This window comes from Equus przewalskii, chromosome 7 (genome assembly GCF_037783145.1).
Source record: "Equus przewalskii isolate Varuska chromosome 7, EquPr2, whole genome shotgun sequence".
NCBI lineage: Eukaryota > Metazoa > Chordata > Mammalia > Perissodactyla > Equidae > Equus > Equus przewalskii.
In genome coordinates, this window is record NC_091837.1 from 70535677 (window position 1) to 70555416 (window position 19740).

At 40.8% G+C, this 19740-nt stretch overlaps 1 protein-coding gene across 4 annotated transcripts; it reads left to right on the forward strand.

The window, feature by feature from the left end:
- Window positions 1-2979: 2979 nt before the first annotated feature.
- On the forward strand, window positions 2980-19285 carry SKA1 (spindle and kinetochore associated complex subunit 1). Of its 4 annotated transcripts, none has more exons than XM_008514659.2 (8): window positions 2980-3305; window positions 4014-4112; window positions 8374-8498; window positions 10069-10166; window positions 10326-10373; window positions 13040-13177; window positions 16570-16739; window positions 17564-19285. In XM_008514659.2, the coding sequence occupies exons 2-8, from the start codon at window positions 4025-4027 to the stop codon at window positions 17710-17712; spliced, it is 816 nt and encodes a 271-aa protein (XP_008512881.1). In that variant the 5' UTR covers window positions 2980-3305; window positions 4014-4024; the 3' UTR covers window positions 17713-19285. The 4 variants fall into 4 exon arrangements, with proteins under 4 accessions (XP_008512881.1, XP_070483693.1, XP_008512882.1 ...); XM_008514658.2 differs by having other exon boundaries at window positions 3243-3404; XM_070627592.1 differs by lacking the exon at window positions 10326-10373.
- Window positions 19286-19740: the final 455 nt, after the last annotated feature.

The window sequence follows — 19740 nt, forward strand, 5'->3', positions numbered from 1 at the left end:
GAATTGTTCAAGCGGTGATGTAAGTGACATGAGGGAATTAAACAATAATGGAAGTCTTTAGGTTCAGAAACAGAAATCCTGGGAACAAATGACCCCCTGCTCCTGAGAGACAGCAGAGCATCATGGTGAAGAGGACAGGCTCTGAGGTCAGGGCCCCATTTTGCCATTTATTGACTTGGGCAAGTTACTTAATTATAAGCCTTAGTTTCCTCATCCATAAAGTATAGATCATGATTATAAGTATTCATAAGTTTATTACGAAGATTCAATAGGATAATATACGTAAAATACCTGGATTAGAGCAAGCACCCAATAAATGCTAACTGATGCTATTGTTATTAATTTTTTCCTGAAGACCAGAGTTCACATTACTTTTATTCTTGCTCATATTTATGCGAGGAACAGTTCAGCAATTTCTTACACCCTGCTCTTTTCATTTTTTCCCTTTTGTATATATGTGGTTACAATCCTGAAGAAGACAGGTTTTGGTTTTGTTCCATTTTTATCTGCCTCCAAACATCTCCCTGTGCCTACTGTCTCATAAAAGTGGCTAGATTTTCTTCTGAGAAAACATTTCTGTCCCATTCTCAGACCTCATGTTTTGGGTAGGGGTGACCTGGCCCCTAGCTTCCAGGTGTTTGGCTGATCAGATCATTCCATCCCTCTAAATAGATGGATTGGTTCAGGAATGGGCAGATGACCCAAGTCAGGCCAAGGAGATGCAATCCTGGGGCCTTCCCTAGATCTCTTAGGAAAGCGAGAACTCCTAACCTGTAAGAGTATAAGTCCAGAGGTACCAGAAGTCACTATGGAAAAAAGCTTGCCTGAGAATGGAACTGTGGACGTTGATAACAAAATGGAGTAACATATGTCAGGGCTTCTAAAACAGAGCTGGGGGGCCGTTGAGGAAGTGAGGCTTATGCATGTATGCCATGTCTCTGCCCAGATGGAATGTAACTTTTTGAACTGTGCCCCACTGTTGTTACCTTGACCTTTCTTTACGAAAAGAAAAAACACTTACTTCTATAGAAAAGTGCTTACTTCCCTAGATAAGAACTTTTTTGCCTTGGAAATGGCCCTAGCAACCAATCACACATAGCCAAGGAATAACAGTTGTTGCCAGCACCCATCTTGTTGCTAGCATCCCATGTGTTGCAAAACAACCTGTGTGTGTTCTCTCTTTTTTCTCTCTATAAGCCCTTGCCTTGTTTGTCTTCTCCAGAGCACATTTTGGGTTTCTGCCTAACTCTGCATCTCCTGAATTGCAATTCTAATTGCCCAAATAAATATCTATTGTTTAAATTACAGTGATTTTTCCTTGGTCAACAGGACCAACACAGAGGAGTACAGACTGAGAGAGAGAGAGGGCTTCCTGACAGCACGTTTGAGGACTTGAATCCAGTTGTAACTGAAGACACACACACACACTTTACAGTTTATAAGACAAATAAAGTCTTTTTTTCTCACTTAAGTCAGTTTGGATTGAGTTTCTGTTATTGTAAAAAGGAGTCCTGACAAATAAATCAGTCCTAGAAGGGAAATATGAAGTGGGCCATGTGATCCAATTGCTCATTTCTATATTTTTTCCACATTTCCCCCCCTCCTCTTGTATTTAGTGCCTTTGTGCTCTCTTCTTCCTATTTATTTTCTTAGGGGAAATAATCTGATAGTGTTTGTCCTTGATGCTGCAGGGTGAATTTCTGTTACTGTGTTATTTTTCCCAGAGTATTGACAGTTTAAGCCTCACATCTAGTCCTGCAATGAAAGGTTTTGTTCCTGCTAAAGGAATTTAGCTCTAAATAAGTAGGTGTGTCAAGATGAAAAGACTTAAAAAAATGTATCAACCAAATAACAATGTTTAAATCTTGTTTGGATTCTAATTCAAACAAACCAATGTTTTTTAAATAAATACTTTATATACAATCGGGGGAAATTGAACATTGACTGGATATTTGTTATTCAGGAATAATTGTTAAAATATGTGATAATACTAACATGGTAATGTTTAAAACGTTTCTATTGTTGGGAGATAAATATGGAAATATTTTTGGATAAAAAATACAATGTTTGAGATTTGCTTCAAAATATTCCAGTAAGCAAGGGATGGGAGGCAAGGCGGTATAGATGAAACAAGACTTGCAATAAGTTAATAATGGTGGAAGCTGGGTGATGAGTTGAGCATGAGGTTCATTATACTTTTCTAACTTTACATGTTTGAAATTTTCCATAATCAAAGTAACAAGTAGAATTGGCCAAGGCTACTAGTGGCCTACCCAGAATCTACACTTTTGTTCTGCCTTACAAACAGAATCCCTGTATTGTTGAGGATGCAATGTAACTATCCAGATCAGGTTATTTTTTAATGATTTTTTTTCCAGTCTCCCTTGCAGCTGTGCGTGAAAAGCAGATAGACGCCACTGCTTGTGGCTTCCAGAGAAACTCTGTAAAGTAGCTGGCTTAACTGGCAGGTAAGCCTGTTACTCTTCACTCTTTTCTGCGGCCTAGACAGGAACCTGAGGACAGGAACTGGCAGTCATCTTGTATCATAGGCAATCTCAAGGCCAGCACGCATGATAATTTGAAGCGTAGCGCCCAAAGATGGAAAGAACTTTGACACTTGATGACTGTAGAGCTGCCACACCAGCCCTGGAATGCTTTCCCCTTTTTTTCAATAGAGAGAATTACACCTTTTTCTTGTTTTAAATTTGCACTAGCCCTTACAGAAGTTGTAGACCCCACGAAGACAGGGTCCCTGTCTTCTGGCTCACAAACTTGGCTTCTTTTTGGAATTATCTGTAGTGTTATAAAAAATATTAAGGCTTGGACCTCACTTCCAGACTGTCTGATTTCATTGACTTGGGGTACAGTCTAGGCACTGGAATTTGTGAAAGCTGGCCCTGTTAATTCTAACGTGCAGCGAATTTGGAGACCCACTGTTCTAGCTCGCCGTTTGATCCCTGGACCGCTTGGCCTCGGGCTGGGCCGCGGTCAGCATTGGGCGGCTGAGATCACCCATGACCCCCGGAGTGGGAGGGGCACCAGCCCCGCGGTATTTCGCGCCAAAGCCGACCCAGCCCCGCCTTTTCCCCGTCCGGCCACGCCCCCGGCCCCGCCTCAGGCCCCGCCCAGCTGTGGTCCTGGACGACTCGGAAACGGGTGTAGCCGCTGAGCCGGCGTTCCGGGAGCGTTGATGTGCGCCTGCGCGGCGCCGGGTCCCGGCGGGCAGTTTGAATTTCGTTCCCGGAGTCACGTCTCGCGATCACGGGCTTCCGGCGGAGACGGGGGTCTCCGCGGCTGGCAACCAGGTATCGAATGGGCTCTTTTGCTCCCAGACCCGCAAGAGGTTGGAGTCTGATGTGGGGATCCCCCCCTCGGAAGTAGGCGGAAGGCATTGCTTGGGCGAGGTAGGGGATGCAGGGTCGCGCGGGCGGGGCGGAGGAGCGGGGCTTGACGTTCCTGCGCTGGGTCGGCTGGACCTCCCCCACATTTAGACCAGCTTTAGCTGCTTTAGACCTCACCTACCCTCGGGGTGGATGTAACTGACTCCTTCCTTCCCCCTCCCTCCGCCTCCTTACCGACCTCAAAGAGTAAAGCCCTAATCCCCCCCGCCCCCAGCATAGGAGAAATGCTTACCTGGACCCGTTTCTTGGAACTTACTGTATTTTTCCTTAAAATTCTTGTGTATTTTGGACTTTTAAAGAAAATACCAATGTTGTCTTTATATATAAACAGTGGATTTGTCCCCCTAATCCTTAGGGAAATGATGCAGGTTTATCCTTTGTACCTTGGTTTGGAATGCATTGATTATAGAAGGTTCTAAGACAGGTCAGTACTGGACGTTGGTTGGAAAGTGAATTTTGTAGAATTGAAAGAAATTACTCTTGAGTTTTTGTACTTACCTTTCAAGGAGGTGTGATTTACTGGATATTTACTATTGGATTTTGAAAGTGAACAGAAATTTGTGTTTTTAAAAAAAATTTTAATAAACATGTTTATATATTTTTTTTCCTCAGAGCCTTAAAGGATGGCCTCCTCAGATCTGGAACAATTATGCTCTCATATTAATGAAAAGATTGGCCATATTAAAAAAACTCTGTCATTAAGAAACTGTGGTAAGTAAAGACAAATTTCGCTGACTTTGTACCTACAAAATGCATTTTGGTTATTGTTCCACTTTGAATATCTTATGTCTAGTTAAATGAATGTATCTTAGAAAGGTAACTTTAAGTTTTGAATAGTGACGTTTAAAGCTTGCCAGCATCCATATTTTGAATATTGCAGAGAATACTAAAATGTAAGTTACATTGAACAATGGCCTGGATATTAATTAGATTTATTTACTTGCATTTTTCTGAGACGCACAAAACATATTAGTAAGATGTGAAGGTTATGTGGCATTTGTGGTTCTATAGCTAAATGGAGATACTGAGAGGTAAGGAATAAAAACAAAAGTGGAAAAAACCCAGGGAGCTAGGAGCCCATAACCCATCTTACAGCCTGCTTTGGAGGAAGGTTATCACTATATATCACTGGGAAACAACTAATTGAAAATGAAATCAGTTTTTTAATCATCCAGAAACTTGGAGGTTGTAACCATCTTCCAAAATATTTTGAAGCACTGAGAGAATGATGCAATGGAAGTGCAAAGAAGTAAGTGATCCTTGTCAAGTCTGGAAAAATGTTAATAAAAATGACGTGCTGCTCCCCAGCCCTATCTAGGAGAGTTTAAGATTTATTGATAGGCAGAACTCCATCTGCTGGGAAGATCGTGTTGAACTTTTACTGTAGTTTGTATTCTGAATTGATAATTTAAAAAATTTTTTCAAACATGAAATTATAATGTTGGAATGCCCGTTTGAACTATACATGTCCTCCTAGGGACTCTGATATTCTGCATCCCTTGTTGAGAACCTCTAATAAAGGAGCCTCATCCACCTTACAGTCTATGGCTCATGTATGCTCTAGAAAGTTAAAGCCGAAGGGACTGTGGGTTCTTCTTCTCCAGCCCCCTCATGTCACACTGGAGGAAACTGAGACTCTCAGGAGTCAGGTGACTTGCCCAGGTCCCCCAGCTCATGAGTAGTGGTTGAGACCAGTTTCTGTGTCCTGATTCCCAGTCTAGTACTCTTTGTATTTCTATGCCACTTTTATTGAAAAATCTAAAAAGGACATTTAGTTTTGTTTTGTTTTTTTTTTTGCTGAGGAAGATTCACTTTGAGCTGACATCTGTGCCAGTCTTCCTCTATTTTGTATGTGGGTCGCTGCCAGAGCATGGCTGCCAACGAGTGATGTAGGTCTGTGCCCCAGGAACTGAACCTGGGCCACAAAAGCAGAGTGTGCTAAACTTAACTACTAGGCCGCAGGGCTGGCCCCTAGATTTTTAATGATATGATGCGGTGGTTTACAATAAGAAATATATATATTGGTCTCTGCCCCCAGTTCCTGGCACAGAGCTCCTAAAACTCTTGTAGTTTCCTAAGTGATAAGAACAGTAGGAGTATCTTTTGTTCTAATATCTGGTCTTTGACCTCAGTTCCTGACACAGGGCTCCTGAAACCCTTATAATTTCCTGGGTAATAGGAGTGTTTTTTGTTCTAAAGAGGCAACTCTGAGTGGGCTTCTGGATGGCCCCTGGATGAGAGCTGGTCACCAGAAAGACCAAACCATGATTAGAAGCTTGGAATTTTCAGCCCCATCCCGTATTCTCTTGGTAAGGGAGAAGGTCTAAAAATAGAGTTAGTGATAGATCATGACTTCATCATGAAGCCTCCTAAAACCCCAAAAGTATGAGGTTCTCCGAGAGCTTCCGGGTTGGGGAACAGCTGGAGGTGCTGGGAGAGTGGTACCCTCAGAGAGGGCAGGGTGGCTCTCTGCCCCTTCCCACATCCCTTGCCCTGTGCTGCTCTTCCAGTGGATGTTCATCTGTATCCTGTATCATGTTCCTTTGAAATAAGTCAACTGTTGTCCTGAGTTCTCTGAGCTGCTCTAGCAAAGTAATTGAACATGAGGAGGGAGTTGTGGGAACCTCTGATTTATAGCCAGTTGGTCATAAGCACAGGTAGCAACCTGGACTTGGCGATGGGCATCTGAAAGGGGTGGGTGGACGGTCTTGTGGGACTAAGCCCTTAACCTGTGGGATCTGATGCTATCTCTCGGTAGATAGAGTCAGAATTGAGTTGAATTGTAGGACACCCACTGGTGTCACAGAGAATTGCTTGTTGTGAGGCCCCCCCACCCCCCAATTTTGTGACCAGAAGTGTCAAAAGTGAAGTGTTCTCTGGGAAGGTAAAGGACACACAGGGAAGTAAGACATAGTGGGAAGAACTGGGTTTTTCCCTACATAGGAGGTGGAAAACTGAGTTTTTTCCTTTACAAATAATTATCCTTGTTTAGATTCTGTTTCTGAGGGCATGATTACTGTTGGATAAAAAGATATAATTTGGAAATCTAGACAACTATCAAACCTTAAGTTTAAATGACTTCACCAAAGCATGAGGAAGCATGAGGCCTGGCTGAAGCCGACCTATTAGATTACTGCACACTGGGTGACTGTCATTTGTGTGTGGAGAGAGTCATTTGTTTGGTTCCATACCTATTTAATAAAGTCCAGTAATTTGTTTGCCACTTTGCTGTGATTTACTAGATCACTGGTATAAAAGGTCGTGAATTTGCTCGATTGATTATATTACTACAGATCAGTAAACAAGACCCTAAAATTAGGTGACTAAAGGTTGAGATAGCAGTGCACAGGAATGAGATCCAATTACAGGCATACCTCATTTTATTGCATTTTGCTTTATTGCACTTCCCAGATACTGCATTTTTTACAAGACCGTCCACCAGCAAAAAGATTACTACTCGCTGAAGACTCAGATGGTGGTTAGCATTTTTTAGCAATAAAGTATCTTTTAATTAAGATATGTACATTTTTTTAGACATAATGCTATTGCACACTTAATTGACTACAGTATAGTGTAAACATGACTTTTATATGCATTGGGAAACAGAAAAGTTTGTGACTCGCTTTATTGCTGTGGTCTGGAACCGAGCCTGCAATATCTCCGAGGTATGCCTGTAGTTGTCTGACCATCTGAAATTAATCTCAGTAGACACATCGATACTCTCATTTACTTATTAATGTGTTTTAGTTGTTATGAGCCTAGTGTCAAATACAATTAGCATTGCTCTGTTAGATAGAATAATACACTACTTCTCGTTATGATGCTGAATAGCAGTCAGCCTTTACTGATGCTTTGCTAGGTTCCAGACACAGTGCTAAAGCCAGCTTATGTACTTTTTCACTTTTCTTCACAGTAACCTGAGGTAGGTACTGGTTTCTCTGACTTCAGGCCTGGGGCTTCTAGCCGTTTCACTCTACTGCCTCCATAATCTACAGATAAAGGTCAAATTGTGCTTTTACTTATGTGTATTTCATTGTTTAGTTGCTGGAGGTGAAGAAGGAAAGATTTGATTATCAGGATAGTCTTTTGTGCTTTAGATCTGCCCTTTAAAAAAGTTTTTTTTACTACTTCTTTTATTTCTAGAGAGGAGAGTACTCTGGTTTTCCCATCCTCAAATCCGTGAAGCTAGACAGAGGGGCTAGGAGGTGGGATTGGGAGTAAGACAGCATGCTACTTTATAAACATCTGGTTTTGTTTCTGCCAGGCACCTTGGGGTCATCACCAGCCTGTGAGTTTTTATGTTATTCTCTCTGCTTGGGGATTCAGAATAGTGTGGACAGCGTATCTATGAATCCTAAACCTCTATTAGAGATTCTGAAGGGGAGCTCTCCCCCACCTCCCACACACACTTGAGGGCTAGTCTAAAACATAATCTCACCTCCCTGGCCAGTGATTGGAATTTTTCGGGTTGCGTTTTCACTGAAGATACATCCGTTGAAGAGAGGTCCTGGCCTCATTTGGGATTCTCACTTCCAACACCCTGTGCTTTGAAGTCCCAAGCTCTTTCTCTTTTGCCCATTATCAACATACCGCCTGCTCTATGGTTCTCTCTTCACATTGGGGCCCTTGGGGATTTACCTTATTCTCATGAAAGCTCAGCTATGCGTGTACATGGGTGTTTATTTTATATAACATTTCTAGGTGTTTTATTACAGTGAAGGAATTTGCCAGAAACAAAACACTCAGGGGATACTTTGTATTTACCTCTCCCTTCCTTGTCTTCCATGCTGCTTGGAAATGAGGTCTTAAGATTATCCATGGAGACAGGTCCTAGGGGCTGAATCAACAGTCCTTTCTCCACCCTCCAGGCTCTCCCTTGGTAAAGTTGTGTGTTCCAAGAGTTCAATTGGGTACTTGTGTGTTACTGCTTTTCTATACGCTTTGTTCCCATTTTGTCTTTGTTTATTAATAGGCCAAGAACCTACCTTGAAGACCATGTTAAATAAAATAGGAGATGAGATCATTGTGGTAAATGAACTTCTAAATAAATTGGAATTGGAAATTCAGTTTCAAGAACAAACCAACAGTTCACTCAAGGTAATGTTTTTCTTGGGAAGAAACAAAATTAAAAGGCAGTAAGTACAAACTCCCTAATCACCAGGGAATTCTTAAGGATTTATAATGTTCTTAGCTTTGTGAATTATTATTAATGGTATAGGGTGCCATTTGCATTTTATTTTCCCAGTAAAAGGACTCCAGAGCATGAGAGGTATTTCTTTCTTCATGCTGGTAGCCAATGGAATTCAACTTTACTAAAAAGGAGGATTTCCTAGATAATTCTTGGTAGGTTTAATTTAAACAAATGATATCCTGGGAGAGTAGTGTGAAAGGGACACCTGCCCTGGGGTGAGGAGATGTGGATTCTCACCCTGGCTGCCCTTAGCAGCCTCTGCCACCCTGAGAAAGCCATTTTACCTGTTGGGGTCTCAGGGTCCTCATTTGGTTAATAATGGGTCATACTGAACTATTCCTTAGGTCTCTTCTATTCTGAATTTCTGTATTTCTATAAAATGCATTATTCGCGTTTTCAAGTAAAGTAAGACTTGAGCCTCATTCACATGCATGCTTTGTTCTAAATAAGCCTTCTAGTTGACTTTAACTAATTAAAGTGCTTGTGTACTTTCTTTTGGAAAAATACTCGATCCATGCCATAATTATCTCATGCTGTTAGAGCCGCTGATGTGTTCAGTGAGATTGAACAAGGTGGCCTCTACGGTCCCTTTCAGCCTGGTAATCCCTATGGTCTGAAAGATTTTTCAGCTATAGGAATGAGCATGATTATGCCTATCTTACTAGTAGTTGAAATGAAATTATTGTCTATGAGCATCATTCAGCTCTTCAAAAGAAAGATGTCATATAAATTCAAAATAGAAATCGATATTGATTTCAGTTCTAATCTGCCCAAGAATTTCCAGCGTTAGGTGTTGGCCTAGAGAGTATTCAACTCAGAATGGAAGGCTATTTGGAATTTTTCTTCACGTTGTGATTGAGAATCAGATAACAGGAATCCAAAGGTGCCAAATATTTTCCTTATTAAATTTGTATGACTTCATAGTCTCAAGTTCTAGTGGAAGTTAACACAAGCAGTTATGACCAAGTAGAAATTTTCATTAAGCTGGAATATGTGCATGTCAGCAATGGAAATCACTCCCAGCAGCGTCTCGTGCTTGCAGGCATTTTCACTCTGGCGCTGTGTGCAGATAACACTGGGGAAGGTTTGCTAAGTCAACAAAAGCAATTTACCAGGATGATGAACGTAAATCTTTCATATGTTTTTCAGTTGCATCCCAAGTTGAAGTAAAATACTAAAGAAAGAGCTAAAATAGAAAGAATTCAATGCCAGTTTTTCCTGTTGTAATGTGATTCTAGCAATTGTTCTCTGGGAAAACCCAGTAGAGAAAGATAATATAGTGCCTTCTAAAAACAGCTCTAGAAACTGAAGAGCTCTTTTTATAATATTGCTGCATTCAGTGCTTTTCCATCCCTTTTGTGTTCTGAACACACAATCGTTGTGATTGTGGTTCACAGCCTTTCATGCTCTTTATAACATCTTAAAACACTCACAGGCGAGAAAGATGCTTATTTGTGAGCATTTTTTAAATTTTAGGAACTCTATGAATCTCTCGAAGAAGATTATAAAGATGTGGAACATCTCAAAGAAAACATTCCTCCCCATTTGCCTCAAGTAACAGTAACCAAGAACTTGTAAGTCTACGTATAATTATTCTTGCTATCTGGATTAGTAAACCTATTAAAACAAACACCTTAAGTCTTTTTGCTTTTTCGTGTACTTGCAGTTTTGTTAGTAATTATCTAGTTTTTTTGTCACTTACTCTAGAAATAATATCTCCCTGTCTTCACCAGTTTTCTTATCCTGCTGTCTCTGAAGAAAATGTCACCTCTTTCCCAAGGGTGAGTCTCTTCCAGGCTCTCTTTGGCCACTTTTTCTCATTTCTTTTCCTTAAAGCAGAGTTTGTCAACCTCGGCTCTATTGACATTTTAGGCCAGATAATTCTCTGCTGTGAGAATGGGATCTTTAGTAGCATCCTTGATCTCCACCAGCTAGATATCAGTAGCACCCCAGCCCAGCCCCACCCAGTTGTGACAATGCCTTATGTCCTCTGGGGGCCAAAACCTCCCCTGACCCTTGAGAACCACTGCCTTAGGGTAGAAATAATCTTAATGAGCTTCTCATCTTAAAAGAAGCCAAAGGAATGAAACTTAGTTCTGCTTTCCCTCTCAAGCTACTGTCCTATCTCCGTTCACTGCCAATATATGTTTGTGCCTCCCCTTTTTCCCAGAGTCCTTGAAATCTGGCTTTTGGCTGTTATTACTGCCACACTTATGAAATGGATTGCCTGAAGGTCACAAAGAGGTCAAACATCGCTCCTCGGCCGAGATTTTTCTTTTCAGATTTTATTTGCTGTCCATCTTTTGTTTTTGAAATTATTTTCTGCACTTGACTGTGCCTTCTTAGTTGTCATCCCTCATCTGACTTGGCTGCCTCCTTTTTCCCTGCCCTTCTTTAAGTTACAGGTATCTCCTCAAGCTCTGTTTAACTCACGCGTAGCCAGCACCACTGTTCATGCTCTCACATGTCCAACTTGCTGGAATCTGATGAATGAACTGTTCTCTCCTCCAGCTCTGCATGTCTTAGACTGAACTCGCTGGTTCCTTGTAACCAGCCATGCCTGCTGTTCCCATCCTCCCATCACGTGGACAGGAACTCAGCATCTTCCACCTGGCTCACCCCCTCGTAGCCCTCAGCCTTCCGTCTGCCTCTGTGGGCTGTTGTGTGTCCCTGGCCTCCCTTCTGTTCTCATTACCTGGCTCTGAATGAGATCTTCCATCAGCTTTTGCCTTTATGATTTGGGAGCTTCTGTGTTTTGTCTTTCCAGCATTCCTCCACTCCTATCTCTCCCGTCTTCTGCTGCCGAAATTATATTTCTAAAAAGGGCCTCCAAGTATGTAAAAACATTCCATGGATAACTTAACTTTTTTAAGAAATTTTTTAAATGTATCATATATACAGAAAAGTGATTAAAGTATTATTAAGTGCAAATTAAAGAAGAGTAATAAAACAAACATCAGTGTATCTACCAGTCAGAACAAGAAATAGGATATTACCAATACCTTACAACACTTGTGTTGCAGACTCTCCCGCTATCAAAGAGAGAATAATCCTGGCACTTATGATAATCACACTTTTACATAGGTGTTTTCATAAACAATGTGCTATTTAAATTTGAAAAACTGAGAGGAAGGCATGAACCTTGCTGAGTAGGAAGAGAGCCGTATTACTGCTGACAGTTCAAGGTCTCCAGAAGAAGATAAGCTCAGCAGAGTCCCCGACATGGTCGAGTACCTTGGAACTTCCCTATAAAAAGAGAAAATTAATGGGCAAGGTCATGAATGGATGCTAGGAGCAGGTCTTCATCGGATATCCACCAGGGTCATAGTGTGGCCTGAACGTTGGACATCCAGCAGGAAAATGGCCTGGAAAATAGGCAGAATTTTATTCTTCTAAACTCACTAGGGCCTAGCTTTCAGGGCTAGGTCAAAGCAGAACCTTCCTCTAGGTTGAAATGGGTATTTTCAGCTGACACACACAGCAGGGCATGAAGGAGATATGAGGAGCTTCCTTAGTATATGGTCAAGACAAGCAAGTACCAGCCAGGCTCACCGTGGAGTCTTATGTTAGGATTCATGTAAGGATGATGGTGCCATAGCATTGGGCATCTTTATCTTAACCCACAACATGGCCGTCTCCTCAGTCATGCGGTCTCCTCAGTCACACCACCTCCACCAGGCCTTGTTGCTCTCCTTGTCTGGTTCTCAGCTGTCATCTTGGGATCTCACTTCCTGCCTTTCTTGGGCTTCCCTTCGCTTGCTCCTGGGTTGGATCTACTCGTTCCTGTATCCCATTTCTTTTTTGGAGCAGTCAAGCTAATATGGCTTGACTTGCTGCTGGCAACGGGTCTGTTCCTTCCTTGGCAGTTAAACAACCTACAAGCCACAGCCTATTTCTAGACTCCATTTGCTAGTGAGGTAGGAGCTATATTAGATTTTTCATTTTCTCCAAAAATTAGGCAGGACTGAATCCAAGGGTAACCCATGCTCATTGCTGGCAACTAAAATGAATCTGCAACAGGCAGGGACTGATATTAGCAACCAATGGGATAAATTAGAAAAATAGAAGTGTAAGATGATTGATGTTTTCATGTCCAGAAATAGGGAAGTCAGCAAGCTGTTTAGAGGTGAAGTTCAACTTTATACACATTGACTTTGAGGAGGCAGTGGAATAACTGATAAAGATGTTTAGCATGTGTGCTAGATGCATCGTGTTTGCGGTGTGTAAATACAATTATACTGAAGATTTGAGGACTTAATTTTTCAGCACTCTCTTCACTAATGAGATCTTCATGAACAATAGGATTAGGGATAGAAAAAAATGCTGCCTAAAAAATTGTTATATCGAGATGAGTGTGTTTGATACTTATTATTTTCAGTTGGGAAAACTTTCTAGTATGCTGCAGAATTCTGATGATTACCTGTACATCTGTACCTCTGTTCTGTAGTGTTAACGTAGCAGATGTTGACCCTGAAGAACCAGTCAAAGTCGAGGAACCTGCACCCACAAAGAAGCCCCCAAAAGAACAAAGAACTATTAAAGAAATGCTATTTATAACTTCTGATGAGTTTAATGGCATTCCTGCGTAAGTATTTCCATGTTTTTACATTTTCGTAATGCCAGGACTTTGCCTAACTTCTCAGCTTTATATTGTTACATTTCTCATTACTTTTTATTATGCAAATAATACATGTTGTTAGAAAGTGTTATCAGAAAATAACTCATCTGTAATTCCCCTCTCAGATATGAGTATTTCCTTTCAGATTTATTTAGTTTCACATAACAGGTATTCCTGATTGTTATTACAACAATGTAGTTATACTGTAAATACAGTTTACTTGCTTTTTATCATGAGCATTTTCCCATCATTAACCATTAATATAAACTTGGATTTTAATACTTGTATAATATTTCATCATGTGGCTACCCTATAAGTTATTTAAGCATCCCTTTATTAAATATTTGGGTTGATTTCATTGTTACAAATGATGGTACAGTGAAATTTCTTGTAGACGAGTCTGTTTTGTAATTCCTTATTTCCTTAAGATACAGACCTAGAAGGAGAATCCTTAGGGCAAAGGGCATGATTATTTTACTTTCTTGAGAGTTGTCCATCTCAGTTTTTGTTGTTTTTGTGAGGAAGATTGTCCCTGAGCTAACATCTATGCCAATCTTCCTCTGTTTTATGTGGGATGCTGCCACAGTGTGGCTTGACAAGTGGTGCTGGGTCCTCACCCAGGATCCAAACCTGCGAATGCCAGGCTGCTGAAGCAGAGTGCATGAACTTAACCACTACACTACCAGGCTGGCCCCTGTTGTTTGTTTTTTGTTCCCCTAGATTGGCACCTTAGCTAACATCTGTTGCCAGTCTTCTTTTTTCTTCTTCTTCTTCTTCTCCCCAAAGCCCCCCAGTACATAGTTGTATATTCTAGTTGTAGGTCCTTCTGGTTGTGCTATGTGGGATGCTGCCTCAACGTGGCCTGATGAGCAGTGCTAGGTCTGAGCTCAGGATCCAAATCAGAGAAACCCTGGGCTGCTGAAGTGGAGCATGTGAACTTAACCACTCGGGCACAGGGCCGGCCCCTGTTTGTTTTTTAATTAATAAACTTAATTTGTTTGAACAGTTTTAGGTTTACATAAAAGTTGACAGATAGTCCAGGGTGTTCTCATACCTGGAGACAGTCTCCTCTATTAACATCTTGCATTAGTGTGGAGCATTTGTTAGAACCAATAAACCAATATAGATGCATTATTAACTAAAGTCCACAATTTTCAGTAGGGTTCACTCTTTTCTGTACATTCTGTGGATTTTGACAAATGCATAATGTCATGTGTCTGCCATTACAGTATCATACAGAATAGTTTCACTGCTCTGAAGTGCCCTGTGCTTCACCTCTTCCTCTCTGCCCCGAGCCCCAGGTGATGACTAATCTTTTTACTGTCTCTCTAGTTTGTCTTTTCCAGAATGTCATACAGTTGGAGTCATACACTATGTAGTCTTTTCAGACTGGATTCTTTCACTTAGTAATATGCATTTAAGATTCTTCTCATGTCTCTCTCTGGCTTGATAGCTCATTTCTTTTTATTGCTGACCAATAGTCCATGGTCTGGATGTGCCGCGGTTTGTTTATCCATTCACCTGTTAAAGGACATCTTGGTTGCTTTCAGTTTTGAGCAATTAGGATTAAGGCTGCTGTAAACATTCTGCGTAGGTTTTTGTATGGACATAATTTTCAACTTATTTGGGTAAAAGCCTGGGAGAGTGATTGCTGGATCAAATAGTAAGTCTGTGTTTTAGCTTTGTAAGAAACTGCCAAACTGTCTTCCAAAGGGGCTGCACCAGTTTGCATGCCCCCCAGCAGTGAATGAGAGTTCTGGTTGCTTCACCTCCTCACCTGCATTTAGTTTTGTCAGATTTTTCTATTTTAGCTATTCTACTAGGCGTATAATGGTATCTTGTTTTAATTTTCAGTTTCCTAATAATATATGATGTTCAGCGTCTTTTCATATGCTTATTAGCCACTTAAAGAATACCTGGTTGTTTCACAGTTCTGAGACTAGTAACAAGGCAGACGTTTCTCTTTAATCTTTTTTTTTGTCACTCAGTCATTTCCTTTATTGTCAGCTTTATCTTCATGAAAATTCTGTTTGATGCTATTCAGTTTTTTAAATTGTCATTGTTATTGTTGCCCATTGGCTGAGCTAAAGGGAAGAGCACATGTCTGTGAGGAACCTTAGAGGAGAAGAGTCTTTAGAAAATGCTTCCATGAAGAGTTATAGGAAGGAAATTAGAATAGTTGTGGCAGAGTATTCATTTTTAAACTAAGGGGTAATTTAATGAATGAGAGAAGTTAGAAGGTTGGGATAAAGAAGAAGGTATTCCAAGCATGGAGCTTTTATTTATTTATTTTGAAAAATATAATACTGAAGGTGGAATTAAAGTGGAAAAGCTGGGCAGAGGTAGAGGATGGGTATTGAGGAGGTTAAGGTGGTGGTTCAGAGGATTTAAAGGAATGGCGCTGTGGAGAGCTGTGGTGTCAACAGTTTGGAAATTGTGGGTAGAGAAAACAGATGGGCCAAAATGAATTGAGAAAAGAAGCGAATAATGAAAATGAGTGGGTTTTGGTCAATATGAACATTTTCCTTTAAACATATGTATATATTATTTTATGTTAAAGAAGTTGTGATTAGAAAAATAGAAGCAAAGGACGGGGTTTAACGTACTGAATCCACAATTGTTGAAGGGAAGAATTGAGGCAGATCATTAGGTTTTGTTGGGGTGTGTGCAGACCACTCAAAATCGAGAGTCTCCTGTTTTTTGTTGTAAGACTCCATGGTGGCTGGGAGAGGACAAGCAAGGGGGAGATCCGGAGTGAAAGAGTGGGATTTAGAGCGAAAAGAGACGGTGCTGGCAGGGAATTGAGCTAGGGAGTGAAAAAGGGCACGGTGACCCGTTGGTCCTCCTCTGCCGTGCAGCCTTGCAGCGCGACTTCAGCCCTTCTCGTTCGGAAGCTCTCCTTCTTCTCTTTTTTTCCTTCTGTCTCTCTTTGAACAGGTAAGTTTTTATAGAAAACTAGAGTGGTATGAGTTATATAATTTATTAATATTTAAAATGTTCTTTCCCTTGCTCACAAACATTTAAAAATGTTTAAATAAACTTCTGTCTTGCAATTAATCAGTCTGAATCAGAATTTGAAAGCTTATTTTAAATTGTAATATTAATTCTGTCTGTGGAGAACTGAGATTAATGCATCTAGCTATAACTAGCGAGGAAAGCACTGATATGTTGTGGTCTCTATTTAATTTTTCAGCCTTTGAGATATGTCTGGTTTATATGGAAGTTGATATAAAAATTTTTTAATGAAGAGTATTAATAGCTTTACTACTGTATGAAGTCATCATATGTAAACATTTTTCAAAGAAAATAATTTTATATAATGATTCTTTTAAAAAAATTAATCGTATGCTTATTTACAGGTACATGAAATCCCGCTTAACCTATTGTCAAATTAATGATGTTATTAAAGAAATCAATAAGGCAGTAGTTAGTAAATATAAGATCCTACATCAACCAAAAAAGTCTATGAATTCTGTGACCAGAAATCTCTATCACAGATTTATTGATGAAGAAACGAAGGATACCAAAGGTAAAATGATGGCATATGTATGTGTACATGTCAACTGTTTAGAGTGTAGTTAAATCGTAAGAAACAAAGCTAATTCTAGAAAATTCTAAATCTAGAGAGAGATTTCTCAAGGGGTGGTTTTCCCACCAGGGAACATTTGGCCATCTCTGCAGACATTTTTGGTTGTTACAACTGAGGTTGAGGGTGCTGCCGGCATCTAGTGGGCAGAGACCAGGGATGCTGCTAAAGTGCCCTACAATGCACAAGACAACTCCCACAAAAAGGAATTATCTAGCTCCAAATGTCTGTAGTGCCGAGGCTGAGAAACATTGCCTTAGAGTCTGTTATGGAACTGTACCCAGTGTTTTGAGAATTTGGGTAGTAATGATAACAGTTGGTCAAGCTTATATAGTACTTACTATGTGCCAGATAGGGTACTGAGAGCCTTAGTCCTCACAGCATCCTTATGAGCTGTGTACTATTGTTATCCCCATTGTGCAGACTAGGCAAAGAGAGCGTAAGCTGCCTGCCCAAAGTCAGCCAGTGAAGTGATGGAGCTGCTGTGGTGTCATTCTCTTAACCAGTGTGTCATATTGCCTCTTGAAAAGTGAACTGTTTAGAAGGTACCAGCAGATAGCTAGTGATGTAGTAAGCAGGGCTATGTTTCTCAACATTATGCAACTTCAGTTGAAAGGATAATTATTTTAGCAAGAACACCCGTTCTCACTTCGGTTGGATAATGATAGTAAAAATGATTATAGCATTCATAGTCACAATGTAATGCATTAAAGACGCAGCTTGAAAGTTGTCCTTATAAACATTAGCACTAATGTCTTTCTTTTCAGGTCATTATTTTATAGTGGAAGCTGACATAAAGGAGTTCACAGCTTTGAAAGTTGACAAGAGGTTTCACGTGATCCTGAATATTTTACGACACTGCCGGAGGCTCTCAGAGGTCCGAGGGGGAGGCCTTACCCGATACGTTATAACCTGAGGCCCTGTGAGCTTGAGCCAGCCAACAGCAGGGTATAGAGGCTATTCCTGTAGTTTCCTTGTATGTAATTTCTTTTTATATAATTTCTTTAGCTTTTTCATTTTCTTCTTTTGTAAAATGAAATTTTTTTAAGACAAAGCATATATATTTTAAAATTCACTTCCTTTCAGCAAATATTTAACTACCTACCGTATGAGCCTGTGTGCTAGGCATGTAATGGAATAATAAATGTTCGTGTCTAGTTTTTCTGTTTAGTGACGATGCTGCAGACCCTCATAAGATGGGTGCAGATGCAATAATGGAGAAAAAGATCAAGAAGATAAGGTCAGGGTTACCTAGGCTCTTTGTTATTAAAGGTCATTAGTGTCTAAACTCCATCAATGGCATTTCAGGCTACAGGCAAAAGTTGGATTGGGAGGCAGCCCACCCATGTGGTTATTCTGCTTTCCCATATGTCGTTAGCAAACCACTTACCCGAAATGCATTCAGTATAAACCAACCTGTACACTTCAACCAGTAATTAAATTGCAGTTGTATTGAGATGAAAAAGATGATAAAATAACAGGTGTAAGCAGGTTGATAGTGGTCACGGAACATGGGTGGTTGAATAGTAAGAATTTGGTCGTATTTCTCTTTCACACTTGGGGAGACTGTCTGATCTATCTGTGTTTTGGTTAACGTTCTCTAGAGAAACAGAACCAATAGGATATATATTATATATATTATGAGATTTATTATGAGGAATTGGCTCATGCGATTATGGAGGCTGAGAAGTCCCCCAGTCTGCTGTCTGCAAGCTGGAGACCCAGGAAAACTGGTGGTACCATTCAATCTGAGTCTGAAGGCCTGAGAACTGGGGCAGGCCAGGCCGGCGAAGATGAGATGAGGTGTTGCAGCTCAGGCTGTGTGACAGGAAAAAAAAAAGCAAATGGCTCCTTCCTCCACCTTTTGTTGTGTTCAGGTCCTCCATGGATTGGATGATGCCCACCCACATTGGGGAGGGCAGTCTACTCTACTGAGCCCCCTGATTCAAATGCTAGCTCATTCGGAAGCACTCTCACAGACATACCCAGAAACAGTGTTTAATCTGGGCACCCCGTGGCCAGTCAAGCTGACACGTAAAGTTAACCCGCACAGTCCGTGCTATCTGCTTGGCGGGCTGATCCTTGTAGCAGAGAAAGAACAGTTGCTGAGATGACCACGGAGTACGTTATGGACACTGCGTATTTATTGTTTTCCTTTCTCCGTAATTTAATTGCAGGTGTGCTTAATTTTTCATGTCTCACTTTAAATAAAAGTAATGGCATTATCTTTTACTGTAAGTCTTGCTTGAGTTTTCTCTAGGAATCACTTTTCCCTATAAAAAACATTTTCTCTGTTTAAAATATTTCTTCCTGAAACTCATGCAGAACAACTGTCAGTAAGTTTGTTTCTTGTGGGATGGATACTGAGGTGAGCCGTTAGTCTCTATTTTAATTGTTAACATGTAGTCAATTTGTACATTGATTTAGACATACAGTTGGTAAAATCATGTGCCTCAAAGAATAATAAAGACATCGATTTTTAAGCAAAATGACAGGCTTGTTCTACTTATTTATTTTTGAAAATAACATTTTAAAAAATCTAATTTTGAAAGAATTTTGTGGTCTTGGGTCTCCTCCCTCAGATCCATTGCTTGCTCTTTCTTTGCTCTCCATCTTCTCTTGCAGCAGCTTCCCTAGCTTGCAGCCTTGAAGTGCCCTTCCTCTCCAGGCCATGGATCCCTGTGGCACGGTCCTCTCCAGAACTTCAGGCACGGAGCCTCATGCCACAGCTCTCCATGGCAGTCCCATGGCCTGCAGCGGAACACATTCCAGCTGGCTGTCCCCAGCTGCATGCCGCAGAGCCTGAGGCCCGGTTTACCACCTAGTCCTACCAGCCCCTGGGCCCTGGATAAGAGAGGGGTTGGCAGTAGAGAGCCAGAACCCCTCTCAGAGTTCTATATTGATACCAATTTTTATGATAAAATCTTTAATCTGTTCCTTTATG